The sequence below is a fragment of the Megalobrama amblycephala genome, linkage group LG11 (assembly GCF_018812025.1).
Source record: "Megalobrama amblycephala isolate DHTTF-2021 linkage group LG11, ASM1881202v1, whole genome shotgun sequence".
Classification (NCBI taxonomy): Eukaryota; Metazoa; Chordata; class Actinopteri; order Cypriniformes; family Xenocyprididae; genus Megalobrama; species Megalobrama amblycephala.
This window is the reverse complement of record NC_063054.1, coordinates 35,948,543-35,968,832: the sequence shown is the minus strand read 5'-3', so window position 1 is coordinate 35,968,832 and position 20,290 is coordinate 35,948,543. Positions and strand designations below refer to the sequence as shown.

The 20,290-nt window shown below is 37.3% G+C and overlaps 1 protein-coding gene across 1 annotated transcript; it reads right to left on the bottom strand.

Annotated features, from left to right (window-relative positions):
- Positions 1 to 2,338: 2,338 nt before the first annotated feature.
- Positions 2,339 to 14,568, bottom strand: prdm1c (PR domain containing 1c, with ZNF domain). Its single transcript, XM_048207767.1, has 7 exons — positions 14,462 to 14,568; positions 13,024 to 13,212; positions 11,470 to 11,592; positions 9,602 to 9,866; positions 5,872 to 6,659; positions 3,550 to 3,678; positions 2,339 to 3,466 (listed from the first exon to the last, which is right to left on the bottom strand). Exons 2-7 carry the CDS (start codon positions 13,186 to 13,188, stop codon positions 3,026 to 3,028), a joined length of 1,911 nt encoding a protein of 636 aa, XP_048063724.1. The 5' UTR covers positions 13,189 to 13,212; positions 14,462 to 14,568; the 3' UTR covers positions 2,339 to 3,025.
- Between the last annotated feature and the right edge of the window lie 5,722 nt (positions 14,569 to 20,290).

Here is a 20,290-nt window from a genome sequence, read left to right as displayed (position 1 = left end):
CCTATGGTTGCGTGTGTCTGTTTGTGTGTAGGTGTAAATGTGACCCGGATGTTTACAAACAGATGCTGTTTTGTTGGACAACACAAGAGAAACGTGATATCAGCAGTACACACACACACACACACACACACACACACACACACACACACACACACACACCCCTAAGGTATAAAAAAACGCCACACGTGTATTTAAAATGTAGTATAATCTATTTAATGGTTGTTTAAATAGCAAAACACGAAAAATAAAGTCATGAAATAGAACAAATGGAAAATACACTATATAAAAATATTAAAGCACTGTTTTGGGTAACAGAAATTGCACTAATAAATTATATAAAATTACAACACATAAAACACTTGCCAGCTTTCTCCAACTTGACATTTATGAAAACACTCGTGCCCTGAGAATAGTTCATCCTTATCATATAGTCGACTCTTGTCTGAAAGCATGTTTGTGTGGTTTTATTGTGTTCACTTATTCAATCAACAGATATTGCAAAAATATGATCATATTGGAATTTTATAAAAAAACAACAACAAAAAAAAAAAAACTTAAACCCATTTGTGAAAGCCCTGATCTCACCTATAAGCGATTTAATGTGTTTTGCCAGCAGTTTATCACATAATAACACATAAATCCAATGACTGCAACATTTAGGACAATTAGACGTTATTCAAATATGCAGAATTCAACAAAGTGTATAATATTGAATGATAATATGAGTGTGTGTGTATGTATGTATTATATATATATATATATATATATATATATATATATATATATATATATATATATATATATATATATATATATATATATATATACACACACACACACTACCATTCAACAGTTTTGGTTTGAAATATGTACATTTATTTGATCAAAAATAAAGTAAGAACAGCCTTATCATCATTAATCCAGTCTTCAGTGTCACATGATCCTTCAGAAATCATTCTAATATGTTGATTTGCTGCTAAAGAAACATTTACTATTATTATCAATATTGAAAACAGTTGTGCTGCTTCATATTTTTGTAGAAACAGTGATATATTTTTTCAGGATTCTTTGATGAACATAAAGTTCAAAATAACAGCATTTATTTGAATCAGAAATCTTGTGCACCATTATAAATGTCATTATTGTCAGTAATAAATCCTTTCCAATTAAAAGGATAAATTCATTTCAACAGTATTAATTTCTGACACTAAACTTTTGAATGGTAGTGCATATAATTAATAGACTCATTTTATAAATTCTTAAAGGGGGGGGGGGGTCTAATGCTATTTCATGTAATCTGACTTATTTGCACTGTTGGAAAGAGTTGGAAGTTTCAAAATGACGGAGTATTTCTGTGCCAAATACACTACTTCCGGTTTCAGATAATGTTTCGGAGAGTTTTTTTGATTATGGCCCTTTACCATGTAATAAAGGGGAGAATTCCTTGTATAGGCACTTCTCCCTGATAAGCGTGCACACACACATCACCCAGAGCGAGAGCAAGAGCACGCCCATCAATGCACTTTGTTCGGGTTACGGAAGTGTGTTTTTGGATGTGAGGGAAAGATGACCTTTTTCAGCTTCCCAAAGAACCCAGATTTAAAGGGTTAGTTCACCCAAAAATGAAAATTCTGTCATTTATTACTCACCCTCATGCCGTTCCACACCCGTAAGACCTTCGTTCATCTTCGGAACACAAATTAAGATATTTTTGTTGAAATCTGATGGCTCAGTGAGGCCTCCATAGCCAGCGATGACATTTCCTCTCTCAAGATCCATAAAGGTACTAAAAACACATCTAAATCAGTTCATGTGAATACAGTGGTTCAAATATTATAAAGCGACGAGAATATTTTTGGTGCGCCAAAAAAACAAAATAACGACTTATTTAGTGATGGCCGATTTCAAAACACTGTTTCAGGAAGCATCGGAGCATAATGAATCAGCATATTGAATCACGATTCGGATCGCGTGTCAAACTGCCGACGGCTGAAATCACGTGACTTTATCGCTCCGAACCGCTGATTCGACACGTTGATTCATTATGCTCCGAATCTTCCTGAAGCAGTGTTTTGAAATCGGCCATCACTTTATAAGTCGTTATTTTGTTTTTTTTGGTGCTCCAAAAATATTCTTGTTGCTTTATAATATTAATATTGAACCACTGTACTCACATGAACTGATTTAAATATGTTTTTAGTACATTAATGGATCTTGAGAGAGGAAATGTCATTGCTCCCTATGCAGGCCTTACTGAGCCATTAGATTTCAACAACAATATCTTAATTTGTGAAGATGAATGAAGGTCTTACGGGTGTGGAACGACATGAGGGTGAGTAATTAATGACAGAATTTTCATTTTTGGGTGAACTAACCCTTTAAAGGAACAGTGGATGAAGTTTGTTTTTCCAGGGCAGCAACGGAGTTGTGCATGTATTCGGAATTTCGGTGACAAATGTTTTGTAAACAAGTCCCAGTTCGACACTGGATTTGCAGACCACGGGCGGCGAGAAAAACTGCATCAAATGTCCGTGTTTTGTTGGCAATCGGCGCACAAGTTCATATAATGTAAAGAACGTGAATTTTTTTGTTCCCTTTTTAGGTATAATGATGTCACAGCTTGCAGACGATCTCTAGGCAAAAGCTGCGCATACTCGTGACTCTTTATCTCTGCCCACGGCAGGCACGCCTCCAGGAGCTCGGCTGTTTTCGGAAAGAGTCAGTATAGCATATCTGTCTTTTATAAATATGATAAAACTAAAGACTTTTCAGAGATATGAAGGATGCAATACTACTGTACTCTACTATAAGTACTCAAGATTAACATGAGATTGGCAAAAACTGTGTGTGTTATGTACCTTTTAAATGATAAGCCAGTCAAATACAAACAAAAATAACTGAAAATGTATGTTTAAAATATAAACAGGAAATCACAGAAAACAGGTCAAGACTGTGCATCTATCAGACAATTTACCGATCACCTTCTTGTTTAATGGAAACCTTTGGAGAAAGAGGCCTGGACGATTCATTTCTTTATTATTTGGACCTGTGCTGCTTCCTGGTGGAGGACAGATGGATCTGCAAGTGCCTGTGTCCAGATCACCCGGCACATCCTCTTTATAGACTCCGTCTCCATATTAACCTCAAGGCTTTCTGCACCTTCGCTGAGATCAAACCTCTCGATCGCGTCATTGGCCAAGTCCAGCTGAGAGGCGGAGCCTGTGACGCTGGTGGCAGGACAGAACTGGTGGGTGTGGATCTGTAGGCTGCACAGGTGTGTGTACCTGCGAGGGCACTGCGGGCACTGGTGTGAGCGTGGAGCGGTGTGCAGGCGTCTGTGGAGCCGCAGGTGGATGTGCTGGGTGAAGCTGGCGGGGCATTGCTTACAGACATATGGCCGTTCACCTGAGTGCAGCCGCAGGTGAGTCTTCAGGTTACTGCAGCTGCTGAAACGCCTGTTACACACCTGCACATGAGACACATCACAGCAAATAAGATCTCCGTTTTCTCTCCTAGAAAGCAATGAGATGTTCCGCTGTGTGTTCTTACATGGCATTCATGTGGTTTCTCTCCCGTATGAACCTGGATGTGCTTTTGAAGGTGAGCCAGCTGGGTGAAATTCCTTCTGCAGATTTCGCACCTGTACGGCTTCTCACCACTGTGAACTCTCAGGTGCACCTGGAGATCAGAAAACCGAGAACCGAGAGACATTTAGTCAAATAATAAATAAATAAATATAGCTGCAAGCAGCAAATATCAGGGTTCAAGCATTTTAAGGCCTTTAAGCATATGTGTAAAATATATACACGAGATGGCAAGCCTGTAACCATCTCGATCACAGATAGAAAAGAGCATTTACAACCAATACAGGCAATTTACCATATGAAATATATGGTTTTTCAAGCTTTTTAACAGTTATCAGTGTTGAGCCAAAAACCTAGGACTAGTTCTCCAAAGTTGGTTTTCGAAATAATCTTGAACGATCTCAAACGATTCGATGGACAGCAGCAGTCCTAGAGGCAAAGTTGCTCAGAATGAGGAGTTCTACTATGTGGTACGAATGTTGTGGGCATACGCGAAAAATCATGGGATACACAATCCTTTATGCACGTGAACAACACGAAGGCGCCCCCGGTGGCTGATTTCTTTCAAATGTCTCACAGGCCTCTATGGCACCGAGTTAAACAGGCCCAGCAACTTTTGTTCCAGTCGGCCTCTGTTAAACTTGTCTGATAGCTGCTCAATCTTCCTTGGCTAATGCTGGCCATGTTTTTTTGAGATGCATCAATGGCCCTATCCCAAATAGCCAAATATACCCTCATGGTCTTCCTGTGAGTCCACTCTTTTGTGACGTAATGCCGCTTTGACTGCCAGTTAAGCTTGCAGACTTGCGGGCTCAGTAGAAGTGCTCATCGAGGGCATGCGAGCACCCTTCTGAAAGCTAAAATGACAAATGAACACCCTACGGTCTCTTGGACTTAAGCAGCCATTGTAAGTCCACAAGACCAAAAGTGCACATGAAGTGTGCCATTTGGGAAAGGGCCAATGTCCTTATAAACAATCATGGCACCTCAGACAAACCCTGCGTTCCATTCGGAAGGGCTCATCCCTATGCCCTAATCCCTTCAAAGGGTTTACCCTCCGGAGTGAGAGCTTCTAAGGGATGAAGGGTGTAGGGGTCAAAAAAACTCTTCTTTTGGAACGCACTTCAGCGTCATCTTAACGAGACAATCAAGGAGGAGTAGATTGTGCAAGCTGCTCCCTTTGTTTAATGTTACTTTATTTATTTATTTATTTTAGGTTTATTGCACCATGTATATTGTATCTATGTATTTTAAACATTTAAATGGACTGATAAAAGGAGCTGTAAAGTATTTTTGTTGAAGTACAATGTCGTTTTGACCATAATAATGTACCAAATCGAACTCGTTTAAATATTATAGTAGTATAGAAAAATACTATTCATTTATAGGTAAAATCGAACTCCTAACCTCCTGTTCCCATTCTGTGACGTCAAACAACTTCCCTGTGCAAAGGATCATGGGGGGCCGAAGTGTCCATCAGTTGTACCCTTCGAAATCCTTCATTCCGAAGGGCCCTTTGAAGTGGCAAGTTTTGAGCACTTCGGTTTGGAACGACCCTTCAATATGGCGGCCATAATTATTTTCACTCGAAGTGCCCTTCGGAGGGCGATATATCCCGTTTGGAACGCACCGAAAGACACTGCATGCCAGTTTTCAAGTCGATCGGACTAGCGATGAAGTAGTTATAGCCGTTTTCATGTTTTTTTGCTGTTATAGCGCCACCAAGTGGCCAGTCACCTCATCCTTTTTCACGTGGCCACAGGTGAAAATATCTCATTCCATTCACAAATCATAGCCATTTTAGTAAAAGTGGCTCCACATACTTCAAAGTTTTGGTGGCCCTTGGGGACCATTAATCGAAATTTAAACTATTTCTTTGATAATTATTGACAATCAGATTCCGGAGAATCTCGCTGCACTGGTTTGGTTCCGATTGGGCAAAAACCTAGCACTAGTTCACAAAATTAGGTTTTTAAAAAAATCCAAAATACCCAAAATATAATACCCAAAATACCCAAAAAAGTTTTGCGAGCAAAGCAAAGTTTCTTAGGGGAACACAAAAAACATGCACAAAAGCATTGACACATAATTTTTCTTCCCATCTCATATTTTTTCCATCATCATCACCATTAGGAGCATCATAATATATATAGTTTCATTAGGTCTTGATTTGAAAAATATCTAAAAATGTAAAAAATAATAAAATGCCTTATATATCATCATCTCTGACATCTTTCATTGAACCACTGACACTGTTGAAATTCATAAAAGAAAATAATTCATTTACCTTCAGGTTTGACAGTTGACTGAATTTCTTCCCGCACACGTTACATTCATACTGGATCTTTCCATTCTGTCTTTGCAATGGATACGGTAAAGCCTTGTAACCTACAGTCTGTTTCTTCTGGGCGCCCTGAGACTCTGTGCCGTATCTGTCGGCAGAGGAGGAGCCACCTGGGGAAGCCACGCCCATCTCAGGTGAGTCTCTATTGGCTGTGATGTCATCAGCACTGGATACTTCAGCAGGAGAAGGGTCGGTTGCGTTGCTGAGGGTTGGCGGTGGGTTACGTGACATCTTTGTTAAGTCTTTAGGTTTTGTCTCTTTTATTGTAGAGTCTCTCACATCAATTTTGAGGTCGTCTTTATTGGTCAACGCTAATGAAAGGTGATTCTCTTTGGATGTTTGACTCAAAAGAGATGGATACATGTGGATTGGTGGAAGGGGAATATTATGAGACATGTGTGCTGCTGTTCGGCCAAATCTTATTGGCTGATGTGAAGGCACGTACTGAATAATAGGCCATATATACCTTGGCATAAAGGATTGTGGGATAGCAGGGGTGTATACATGTCCTCCTACGTTTAAAGGAATGTCAGAGAAGCTATTAGTCATCAAAGATGGAGGTAATTTTGGATTCTGCAGGTCTCTGGTCATTTTTTCCCCATATTTAGATTGTGTGATGGTGCTAAGTGGAGTTACAGTGTGATGATCAGTCCCGGGGTTCAGATCCAGGATCTCGGTGACGGTATAACCTCTCTTTCTACTCCTCACCTTATCTTTATCTTGAGAATTAGCTAAAGCAGGAAATAAAGCAAAAACATTTGAGTGAATGATTAACATGAAAGAAAATCTTTATATTTAACAAGAAAGTTTTAAACTATTCAAAAATATAGCTGCAAGCAGCAATTACAGGGCCAAGCACAAAGAAGGCACATCGAGTCAGACCATCTGCAACAGTGAGCAATTAAAGACCTATTAAGATCATTTAGATCAAAAAAAGCTGAAAAACCATAAATACAGTCAATAATAAAGATTTACTGGTTTATCACTTTCGACCAATAGGTGGCGCTGTGACTAAATTAATTCAGAGTGAGGTGACAATGACACTCGCAAAGTGTGTTGTCAATACGTCAAAGCATTGCAGAGATACAGCCTCAAGAGTCATTTTGGCATCAAGCCTCTAATTCATTGCTGTGGTATAAGAAAACAGTTTCGTCTATCAACATGAAATACGTAATTTTTTGTCTGCATGGTCTGAAGATGAAAGATGGTGAAAATTGGACCAAGTCTATTAAGACCAGTCTCATTACAATAGGCCACATTTATATAAAGCTGTTAGCATTTAAAAAAAAAAAATGCAAAATTTTTGTCTCGAAACCTTTTGAGTACCTTCAGAGCATGGTGCCCATAGCACATACTGAGTTTCGTAATAGTACACCAATGCATTCATAAAATATAGCACTTTTTATCATGATACTGTATTGTAGTTAATGGCAATTTCATATTTTGCTCAATTATAGCGCCACCATGAGGCACAATCCCACCACATTTTTTATGTGTCCTCAGAGTGAGCCCATGCATGTTTGTGCCAAATTTGGTGAAAATATCTCATTTTGTTTTGAAGTTATAGACATTTAAATGAATGAGAACATAAAAAAATGACCCAGGCTTTGTTTTGATTTTTTTGCCACTTTCTATAAAAATTTTGACATTTGAGTATTAGCATTTAGTTAAAGGTCCCGTTCTTCGTGATCCCATATTTCAAACTTTAGTTAGTGTGTAGTGTTGTTGTTAGAGTATAAATAAAATCTGTAAAATTTTAAAGCTCAAAGTTCAATGCCAAGCGAGATATTTTATTTAACAGAAGTCGCCTACATCGAACAGCCAGTTTGGACTACATCCCTCTACTTCCTTCTTTAATGACGTCACTAAAACAGTTTTTTGACTAACCTCCGCCCACGGGAATACGCAAGAGTTGCGTTTGTAGAGTGTGTTTGTCGCCATGTCGTCGAAACGCTGTTATTTTCATCCCGCAGTCCAATCACTGGGTCTGATTCCGGGTAAAATTAAATACATGTTTACAATAACACTGAGCGCGTGCATCTCCACGTTATGGTAAGAGGAGTGACGTTTCCGGGCAAGGAGCGCTAAGCTGCTGTCGAATCACAACACAGGAACCGCTGGCACAATCAGAACTCGTTACGTATTTCTGAAGGAGGGACTTCATAGAACAAGGAAGTCATCAGCCCGTTTTTATGACAGTGGAAACAGCGGTATACAGATAATTAAATTATGTGAAAAATACTGTGTTTTTTTACACGCGAAACATGATCACATGTTATATTGCACACTATAAACACAATCAAAGCTTCAAAAAACCACGAAAAACGGGACCTTTAAACTATGGTTCTGTGTTTCCTACATTGGTTTAGTCTTAATCGGACTAATGGTTTTGAAGATATTTGCAAAAGTTTTTTAAGTGCTAAATCACCACAATGCACAAACCATAAGGCGAAACCTAGCTTGTTGATATCGTCGGACTCGGCAAGGATTCCGGAGTCTTCCGGAGTCTTTCTCCCTTGAAAATAAATTATAAGCATATAGTTATAAGTTATAAGCATATAAATATTTTTTTCACCACTAGGTGGCGCTGGTTCAAAACTTCTCAAGCTCCTTCAAGGCATCGTGATAATGACCCATACCAAGTTTCGTAATGATACTAATGCATTCATAAAATACAGCATTTTAGCACAAAATTCAAAATGGCCGATATGGGGAAATTGTATATCCTCCGACTCGGCATGATGCCCCAAATCTAACGAGAATATATGATAATTTTTTTATGATTTTTGGACAAACCATTTTATAAGTAAAAATAGCCATTCTTTGTATCTCCGGACCAGTAAGTGGCACTGCGCCGAAATGCTGCAAGTTGACTCAGGTCATGCTTGTAATGACTTGTACCAAGTTTGGTCTGAATATGATAAAGCGTTGCAGAGATACAACCTTATGTCTATTTTCATAAGTGCTATGTAAAATTTCTTTGCGTGTTTTTCGAAAACGGTTTGAGAAATCAACTTGAATTCCATTACTTTGTGTCGGCATGGTCTGAAGATGATCTGGTTCAATTTTCATGGAAATCAGAGCAACGGCCGAAGAGGAGTTCGAAAAAGAATGTTTTTCGGGAAATTCAAAATGGTGGGAAGTTTTACATGACGGAAAATGACGTCATAGGGTGCAATCGAATATTTTGTTTCTGGCCCATATGGTACAAAAGTTATTAGCATAAACTTGAGTGAAAATTTGAACAGGTGGTGGCGCTAGAGGGATTAAATTAGAGAGTCCAAAATCGGTGTGGTTAATGTTGGGACTGACCTCTATAAGTGTACCAAATTTCATAACTTTCCCGCAAGCGGTTCTATGGGCTGCCATAGACTTCCAGAGTGGAAACGGAAGAATAATAAGAACACCAATGATTACTAGGTGCCTACGTGCCTTCGATGCTTGGCCCCTAATAAAAAAAACACTGTGACAAATAAACAGCCATCACATGGTGAAACAGTCTTTCCAATGAAATTAAATGTGAAAAATATAGTCAATGATGTTCAATTTAAAGCTGTAATCCCATTAAACCGCACAATATATTGCAAATAAAATAAAATACATTTATTCAGTGTATTTGTATAGTACTCTTGACAATCAGAATAGCAAGAAACTGATTGTGGCTGTCACTCACGGTGTGGGGGAGGTGGCTGCTTCAGAAAGGCCGCTTCAGAAAGGCCGCTTCTCATTGGCCGCTTGTATTCTAGGCTCCGCCCCACTAGTAGCTCCTCCCCCGGCATTAGATCCTTCATTGCATAGAAATAAACCTGCATCCCAATTTGGAATCCTGCAAGATTCTGTTGCCAAGGAGATGGGGCAGAATTTACAAAGCACATCCAACCGCTGTCGCTCTCGCCCTCACAAGACAGGAAGTGATGTAATTGCCCCTCAGAGAAGATCTTAGCAAGGAGAAAAAGCATTGACATTTTAACAGAAGATTAAAAATTATGCATTAAAGTATGAAATTATCCTGTTCAATGTGATTTTTTCATCTTTTATCATCCATCGGTGTTGAGCGATAGTAATAGCTATGCTTAGCAAACATCATTATTAAGCATTCAGAGGGGTTTAGGAAATGAAACTGCGTGACATTAGACTTTTGCTCTCAGATTTAAAGTGCACATCTATTTGTGCGAGCGATCTGTGTGAAAGTGAGAGGTTGTGGTTTAGATGTTGATTCACGCTTTTAGCTGCTGGTACAGCCTGTCTGTTTGACCTTACGACACCTGTTTCTCTCTCTCTGTCTGTCTTTCTCTTTCTCTCTTTCTTTTTTCAGTTTAGTTCATTCTGTCTAATATCGAACTTAAGAGATTGGGCTTGCTCATTTATGAACTTACTTTGCATGCGATGCAGTCATATAGAGAGAACAAATTCATTTAGAGAAATATTTAGCCCTCTAGACATTCATAAGGTTGTATTTGTTTGGTATTGAATTTAATTATTTTATGTCAAATACTATTTAATTTACATATAATCATTAACATACTGTATAGTACCATTCAAATGTGTCTTCTGCTCACCAAGGCTTTTTATTTGATCAAAAATAGAGTAAAAAGAGCAGTATTATGAAGTTAAAAAAGCTGTTTTCTATTTGAATATTTTTTTTAAATGTAAATGCAAAGCTGAATTTTCAGCATCATTACTCCAGTCTTCAGTGTCACATGATCCTTCAGAAATCATTCTACTATGATGATTTACTGCTCAAGAAACATTTACGATTATTATCAATGTTGAAAACAGTTGTGCTGCTTCATATTTTTGTAGAAACAGTGATATATTTTTTCAGGATTCTTTGATGAATATAAAGTTCAAAAGAACAGCATTTATTTGAATCAGAAATCTTGCGCACCATTATAAATGTCATTTTTTCTGGATTATTTGATTAATAGAAAGTTTAAAAGAACAGTATTTATTTGATATAGAAATCTTGTGCAACATTGTAAATGTTTTTACTGTCCCTTTTGATAAATTTAGTGCATCCTTGCTGAATAAAAAAATAAACTGTCCTACTGACTCCAAACTTTTAAACAGTAGTGCTTGTTATGCATTGTATATTACCTATAAAAAATCAAATCAAAACATCTTTTACAAGAAATTTGACATTTCAAATTTTGTGCATAATTTTGCCCCATTTAACTCTCTTCAAATATATTGACTGAATTTCTGAAGTGTGAAATTCAATGGTGCTGCAAATGCAGCAGAGTGAGCTATTAAGGTTTTCTGGAAACCTTGTTCTCGTGTGTGTGTGTGCGCGCTCCTGTCAGCCACTTCCTTGCTGAGTCAGTGTGTGAGATAGGAGTGTATAGCTTTACTGGCACATGTAAGCGAGAAGGAGTGCGTCAGAGAAACCCAACATGAGCACACACCCCCCCTGAAACATGACTGGTAAATATGAACCTCAATGACTCAAAATGGTTTTTGATCTCACACACACTCACTTATACACACACACACACACACACACGTTTCTTATCTTTCTTGTGTGCACATCTGTTGACGTACCATCCAGATGTGTTTCCGGTTGATGTTTGCAGATATATCTTCACGGTGCAGAGGTTCTCCCAGCAGCGGGCCGAACCGGGTCCCTACAGGAATGGGTTCTGTGGTGAAAACACCCAGCTCCTTCTAACAGCACAATAGAAGAAAATCAGAAAGCATTACACACAAAAAAAAAAAACTATTTGCAGCGAAACCAATGTGTGCGGTGATAAATTAACCTCGGACTATAGATGACTCAGAAAGCTCTGTCTCCGTTTATCCAGTAAAGTGCCTCTTTACTTGTAAAAACTGTTGCTTTGTGAACACTTTGAAAAATGGAGCATATTTGTGCATGAGCATTTAAATGTGAAATTCATGTTTAAGTGATTTTTTTTGATGTATAAAGTCAGTTCTCTAGAAGAGTAGTTCATCACATTACCACACGTTTTACTGTTTTACTTGAAAAATGTGCTTGTGGTATCTTTCTTTACAATGAATTTATACTTATTTAATATTTTGTACCTAATGCAATGACATAACAGTTATTTTAGTATCATTGAGATGTTTTTAATTAATATTTTGATTTTTTTTTTTTTATATTTTTAAGTTTAAGGTTTTTTTTTGCCATTTTTATAGTTTTTTTAAAAGACTATATAGTTTTTTTTAAATTTAGTTTTAGTTATTTTAGTACATCAAGTTAATCTAAATGAAAATGAGAAATGTTGCCTTGGCAATTAGATGGGGATTAGTTTTTTATATTTATGGGCCAAGCACTGAAGTTGCGAAGTCATCTATTATATCCATTAGTTTTCTTCTTCTTCTTCTTCTTTTGCTCTGGAAGTCTAGACAGCCAATAGAAACGTTTGTGGGAAAATTATGAAATCTGGCACACAGATTGAGGACAGTCTGAACAGTAACCAGAGCAATTTTAGATTCTCCAATAATGCGCAAACATATTTGAACAGGAGCACGCCAAAATGGACGTGAGGCTGTATCTAAGCAATGACTTGCTGTAATAAGACCAAACTTGGTACATGTCATTACAAGCATGACCTGAGGCTACTTGCAGAGTTTCAGCAGAGCGCCACCTACAGGTCAAGAGAAATGAATGCTTAATTTTTGCTTAGAACTTCTGAAATGTTGCCCATGGTGCCAAGCTGATCTGAGCCTGTAACTCTGCAATGCTTTTTGACACCAAACTTTGTACGTGTCATTGTTACCTCACACTGACCACACCACCTCAATTTGGTAACAGCGCCACCTATTGGTTAAATAGTATACGCAATTAAATCATATTACATGTGACTGAATTTTTGATTTTTCAGACATTTTGACTAAAATCCTATAAAATGTCTTTAATTACTCATTGTTGCAGTTGGTCTGATGCTCCCAGCCATGCTCGCATAACTCATCATGCCTTTTTTGTGCTTGGCCCCCTTAATTGATGCATGCAGCTATATTACATTTAATTTCAGTTAAAATTTTATTTCAAGTAACATTTATTTGATTTCAATTTTTTTTCAATTTAAGCATCCAAATATATTTTTGAAGTCACTGTACAAGTATGTATGTGTGTACCTGATTGCGATGTGTAAATCTGAGGTATCTGGGTAATGATGTCTGGGCTCTGGTTTCCATCTCACATTGATCTTTAACATGACGGGTGTGTGTCACATCCACGCTGTCCTCAATTTGTACAGTGATGCGCTTGTTTGCTGTGGTGGTGAGTGTTTTAGATGGCATAACAAATCCGAGTTAAGATTACACCTGTGTATGACAGACAGACAGAAAAATGATCAATTTTTTCTGTATTTCTCATGCATACACGCTTGCTACTGGCAAAAATCACATTCATGATTTAAAATAGAAGTTTATGCAAAAAAAAAAGAAGAAATAGTAATTGAATTCACTCATCTGACTTCATTTGGAAATCATGATGATATAAACAGAACGAAGTGTAAGTGATTGCTAACTTTCCGGTAAATTACTAACCAACATTTCCATTAGTTAACTGAATGTGACTGAACATTTGAATCTTTTACTTAAGAAAATGAGCAATTGGAAAGACAAAACACAAATGACCCAGCTAATAAAATATATCATAGGAACGTTTTGCTGAAGTTCCTGTTAAGCTATGAAATTTTATCTCCGAATGTTCCCTGAACATTCAAAGAGTCCAGTTTTTTTCTTTGTTACACAAACATTAAGGGAACATTCAATCTGATAATTTTGCAAACATTATGAGAACATTACTTTTGAATGTTCTCTGAAACAAGTATTAACATTTAAAAAAAAAACGTCCAAAACATTTCAGAAAAAAACGTTCCATGAACGATGTAAAAATAATGTTTCTGTGCAAACATTTCAGGAATATCCCAGTTAACTCTGAATAAACGTTATTAAAATTACTGGAAGGACTAAAGTTCATAACTTTGTGAGAACCTTGCCAGAATGTTCTGATAATGTTCCCTGTTAAGTGGGGAAAATGGAGCTCAAATGGATATTTTCCAGTAATATCTCCATAATAATTTGCAATCAAAAGCAAAAAACCTTCAGCTGCTCTCCACATTCATTTTATAGCTCTATAATTTTACTGTACTCTATGTCAAATGTCTCATTTGCATCTATATTTAAAGAAGCATTTGAGATAACATTATGTCAATTATATAAAACATAAGTCTCTGGAGCTATGAATGAGAACCAACTGAGCAATACAATTGTCCTATATAAAGAATGCAAACATTTTACTGATCTTTTTTATTCCGATCTGATCAAAAGCACACGTTTGACAGGTCCAAGTCCTGTCAGTTTGATGTGGGAGCTCAGATGAACAAACCAGTAAGAATGAAACTCAATAAAAGAGCAGCGTTCTCGCTCTCACACAGCGCTGTGACCACAACACATCTGACCTGAAGAGTTTTCCTTCAGACTGATCTTCAGCTGATTCATACGCTTCTCACACGATACCCTACTACAAACCAACTGCATGTTCAGTTAGAGTAAAATGCACACTTACTGTGATGGTTTGAGTTGAGTCAGTGTGAGTTTCTCTCCAGCTGTCTGTAGGAGGAGGTTGCAGACAAGCTCTCTACCTCTGTTTCTCTCTCTTGAATGTGTAGATACCTTCGTTTTCATTCAGACATCACTTGACAAACTCCACCCTGATGTCTGCCTCCACCCCTTTGAGTCTGTTTCTCTCTTTTCCTTTTTGAGTGTGCATTTTTACAGAAACTCACATGGTCTCTATATGACATCTCAGACATGTCATAGTTTTGATATCTGTTCATATTATTCATACAGTTATCATACTTAGTACTGAATAATGACCATCACCACCTCATTTATTAATCTAGCTGATACTTACAAATGAAACAAAAACTGTTTTTTCTTTAAAGAAAATGCCTACACAAAATAAACAGAATTAACATTTTGTAAGTAGACTTATATTATTCTTACATGTTCAGTTTAATTTCTGTGCTGCAAAAGATACAGAACAAACTATTTTAAGTATACAAATACTGTATGGCTTTTACAACACCCATAAATAAATAAATAAATAAATAAATTAACAAACGTGCAAAACCCATTTCTGCCACATAAGAAAAAATGCTTTTGTAAATCATAATTATGGCATAAAACTCAAAACAATGACATTCTTAGTCATAATTATTTGATGAAAAGTCAAAATTATGACTTGAAAAGCCAAAAATATGACAACTTTTAATCTCATATTTTCCTATATTTAATCTCGTAATTAAAACCTATTTCAAACCTCTCTAAGATATTAGAAAAAGTTGTTGCCTCCTAGTTACAGGCCTATTTAACAGCACATGAGCCTTTCTAGTCTGGCTTTCATCCATCCCACAGTCCTGAAACAGCCTGGTTAAGGTTCTTAAAGATCTCCTTCTAGCTTCTGATTCTGGTGCTTTTTGCATTCTCCTTCTGTTAGACCTCAGCTCAGCTTTTGACACTTTTAGTCATGAGATACTCCTGTCACAGCTTTCAGCAACTAGAATTACTGGCCCAGCCTTTGACTGGTTTTCCTCCTATTTGACAGATAGGCAACAATTTGTTATAGAAGCACAAATCTTCCACCAAATCAATCAGTTCTGGTGTACCTCAAGGTTCTGTCTTGGGCCCTCTTCTTTTCACTATTTATACACTGAACAAAATTATAAACGCAACACTTTTGTTTTTGCCCCCATTTTTCATGAGCTGAACTCAGAGATCTAAGACTTTTTTTATGTACACAAAAGGCCTATTTCTCTCAAATATTGTTCACAAATCTGTCTAAATCTGTGTTAGTGAGCACTTCTCCTTTGCCGAGATAATCCATCTACCTCACAGGTGTGGCATATCAAGATGCTGATTAGACAGCATGATTATTGCACAGGTGTGCCTTAGGCTGGCCACAATAAAAGGCAGTTTTACTGTTTTGGGGTGGTCCAAAAACCATTCAGTATCTGGTGTGACCACTATTTGCCTCACGCAGTGCAACACATCTCCTTCACATAGAGTTGATCAGGTTGTTGATTGTGGACTGTTGAATGTTGGTCCACTCCTCTTCAATGGCTGTGTGAAGTTGCTGGATATTGGCAAATCCCAAACATGCTCAATGGGTGACATGTCCGGTGAGTATGCTGGCCATGCAAGAACAGGGATGTTTTCAGCTTCCAGGAATTGTGTACAGATCCTTGCAACATGGGGCTGTGCATTATCATGCTGCATCATGAGGTGATGGTTGTGGATGAATGGCACAACAGTGGGCCTCAGGATCTCATCACGGTATCATTCAAAATGCCATCAGTAAATGCACCTGTGTTCGTTGTCCATAACATACGCCTGCCCATACCATAACCCCACCGCCACCACTCGATCCACAACGTTGACATCAGCAAACCGCTAACCCACACAACGCCATGCGCTGTCTGCCATCCGCCCTGTACAGTGAAAACCGGGATTCATCCGTGAAGAGAACACCTCTCCAAAGTGTCAGACGCCATCGAATGTGAGCATTTGCCCACTCAAGTCGGTTACGACGATGAACTGCAGTCAGGTCGAGACCCCGATGAGGATGACGAGCATGCAGATGAGCTTCCCTGAGACGGTTTCTGACAGTTTGTGCAGAAATTCTTTGGTTATGCAAACCGATTGTTGCAGCAGCTGTCCAGGTGGCTGGTCTCAGACGATCTTGGAGGTGAAGATGCTGGATGTGGAGGTCCTGGGCTGGTGTGGTTACACGTAGTCTGCAGTTGTGAGGCCAGTTGGATGTACTGCCAAATTCTCTTGCCTTTGGAGATGGCTTATGGTAGAGAAATGAACATTCAATTCACGGGCAACAGCTCTGGTGGTCATTTCTGCAGTCAGCATGCCAATTGCACACTGTAAAAAAAATCCCATTGTTTCTACGGAAAAATACCGGCAGCTGTGGTTACCAGAACAATACTGTAAAAATTACATCAAACCGTAAACATACTTACGGAGTTACATGTGAATTTTACATTTTAAATATGTATATTTAACACTGGATTTCAGTACACTGTAAAAAAAATCCCAGTAAAATTTACGGTAAAATAACATATTTCATTAACTGATATAATGTTAATTTACCAACCTAATGAAGTACTAATATCTGTTTTGTACCTTTATAATACACTGACAGTCACCAAACACAGTGGTGATGAGTCACATGATGAATCAAAGTTCATCACAAGCAGCTTTTCCACAAGATGAGGAGGACAACACTAATATATAGAAGGAGCACACAGTGTCATTCACACACACACTAAACACCATCATGGTAACATGCATGAAATTTTAAAAATGCAATAAACATTAATTTAACAACATTAGATGTAACATAAAACCCTAATGTACATAACTGATTAGAAAAAAATGAGAAAAACTAAGAAGAAACAGAGTTATTTCAACAAAAATATATCAAATGTGAAGTGTCACGCAGGGAATTGTGGGAATGTCAATTTACGGTTTTTCACTGTAAATTTTACAATTAATTGTTATTTTTCACTTTCAAAAACTGTGAATTTAATGGTATTTTACCGTAAAATTACATTAAATGTACCGTTAGATCTATTACAGTTATTCACCGTATAGTACGGAAACTTTCTGTAAACCAATTAACAGTTTTTCACCGCAGCATTTTTACAGTCTTTTACTGTTAAAATCACGGTAATTTTTTACAGTGCACGTTCCCTCAAAACTTGCGACATCTGTGGCATTGTGCTGTGTGATAAAACTGCACATTTTAGAGTGGCCTTTTATTGTGGCCAGCCTAAGTGCAATAATCATGCTGTCTAATCAGCATCTTGATATGCCACACCTGTGAGGTGGCTGGATTATCTCGGCAAAGGAGAAGTGCTCACTAACACCAAAGAGTATAGAACCCAAGAGGTGACACTCTGATACTTTTTGGGCAACAGCCACTAGATGGCGCTCAGGTAGTGCAGCCGCCATTATGGGGTGAAAATACTAACTGGACCATAGAATCCTTCACATCTTACGCACCCAAAATCTGTGAATTTCACTGCCAAATCAGAAGCGCAATAGAATAGTTTTTTTTTAAATTAAGTCACCAGTAAATTGTATGGCTCCTACAGTAAATGTTGTATTGTCTTATATATGTTTTATTTTACCAGTTGTGGAATCCAATCATTCAACCATCTGAGATAACTTACAGTTAGCCTACTTTATTGAGTATTTTATGCAACTTTACACATTTATTAATAGTAAATTAATAATTAATAAATTTAAGATCATCATATTTGCAGCGAACAATATATTTCAGACCTAGTGGAGTAATAGTAATAACAATATCACTCCAAAGGTCTGAATTGAAATATATATATTGTATGTTTTAATGGATCACACTACAAACATAATGGTCTTAAAATACATGATGCATTGCTGTGTCCGTTATCCCATAATTCCCACTTTTGGACACTTTTGCTTTAACAGACATTAGACAACACTGCAAAATCAAGCTGTTATATTCATATATTTATTGTCCAACATTCTCAATTTTTCTGATGCATGTCCTTAATTTAATTTCATATGTTGGTATTAATTCAGTGTTTATAATGCTAATTCTTGAACTTCAAAGAATTTTAACCCAAACTGACTGGGTATCTAGAGAGCAAAGGTTTTGTGAAAAAAGTGGAAGACTTAAACTTTTTTTTAATTTTAAAGCGTGTAAAATAAACTGTTAAAAGGATTTGATGATCTCTAGCGATAGTATTTTATTCTGTGTTGTCATCATTCAGGTTGGATTTCAGCTTTAATGTATGTTTTTTTTAACAAAGCAGCTGATATTACCATAGAAACTAGTGGTCTGCCGAGTTGCTTTCACCCCAAAATGGCGGAAACGCAGGGCTGCTGCTGGGCGCCGGTGTTGCAATGGAACGGTCGCTTCTTGTTGAATGAATGAATGAATGAATGAATGAATGAATGAATGAGGCATTTATATAGCGCTTTCATATTTACTACTGTACACCCAAAGCACTTTACAGTTATATCAGGGGTCTCTCCTCATCCACTTGGATGATGCGACGGCAGCCACAGTACAACGGCGCCAGTGCGCTCACCACACACCAGCTGAAGGTGGAGAGAGTGAAATGTTGTTAGTGGATATTCATTGCTAACACAGATTTAGACAGATATGTGAAAAATATTTGAGAGAAATAGGCCTTTTGTGTACATAGAAAAACTCGGCTCATGTTCAGCTCATGAAAAATGGGGGCAAAAACAAAAGTTTATAATTATGTTCAGTGCATGTTACCAATTGGACAAATAATCAAATGCTATGGGTTTAACTTCCACTGGTATGCTGATGACATTCAGACTTATATTAGCACACCTTCCACCTCAGTGTTTCCTCCGCTTACATTAACAACTTGCATCAATGAACTCAAGCTTTGGCTGGAGGCAAATTACCTTAAATTCTACTGACCGGCTCTAAATCTGTTGTATCTAAACTATTCGGTCAACTGATTGATTTGGATGGTGACTTGATAATGCCATCTACGACGGTTCGAAATATTGGTGTTCTCATCGATTCCACTCTTTCATTTGATGACCACTTTGGTAAAGTGGTAAAGACAGCTTTTTTTCCACATGGCACCTACGTAATTTCTCTTGTATTAGTCAGCAGGATGCTGAAACTGTTATACATGCCTTTGTCACATCTCAACTGTTACTTACTTCTTTATGTCCTTTCAGCTAAAAATATCAAAAAATTACAATATGTTCAAAACTGATGTTTATTTGGTTCTGTTCCTTAAAGGTGCTAAAAATTATTATTACTTATTCATAAGTCTGACTTAATTTCAGCTTTGTCATCTATGAATTAGCATGTCATAATTTTGACTTTTTAATCTCATGATTATGATTATAAGAGTTACCAAAGCATGATTTTTTTTTCTTATGTGGCAGAGAAGGGCTTTGCAAAAGTATAATGAATAAAATATTTACTCCAAATAATAATAAAAATGTTCTGTCATTTAAAATCTTCTGTCATTTACTCACTCTCATGAGAAGGATGAGGGGTTGGTCAACTCCAAAAAGTACATAGGTACCATAAAAGAAGCCTATATGGTTCATGTGGGTTATTTCAAGTCTTCCAAATAATTTTGATTGTGTCATCTTAGACAGAACGTAATGTACAGTTGCAAGAAAAAGTACGTGAATCACTTGCAGAATCTGTGAAAATGTGAGTCATTTTAACAAAATAAGAGAGATCATACAAAATGCATGTTGTTGTTTTTTTTATTTAGTACTTTCCTAAGTAAGATATTTTACATAAAAGATGTTTACATAGTCCAAATGAAAA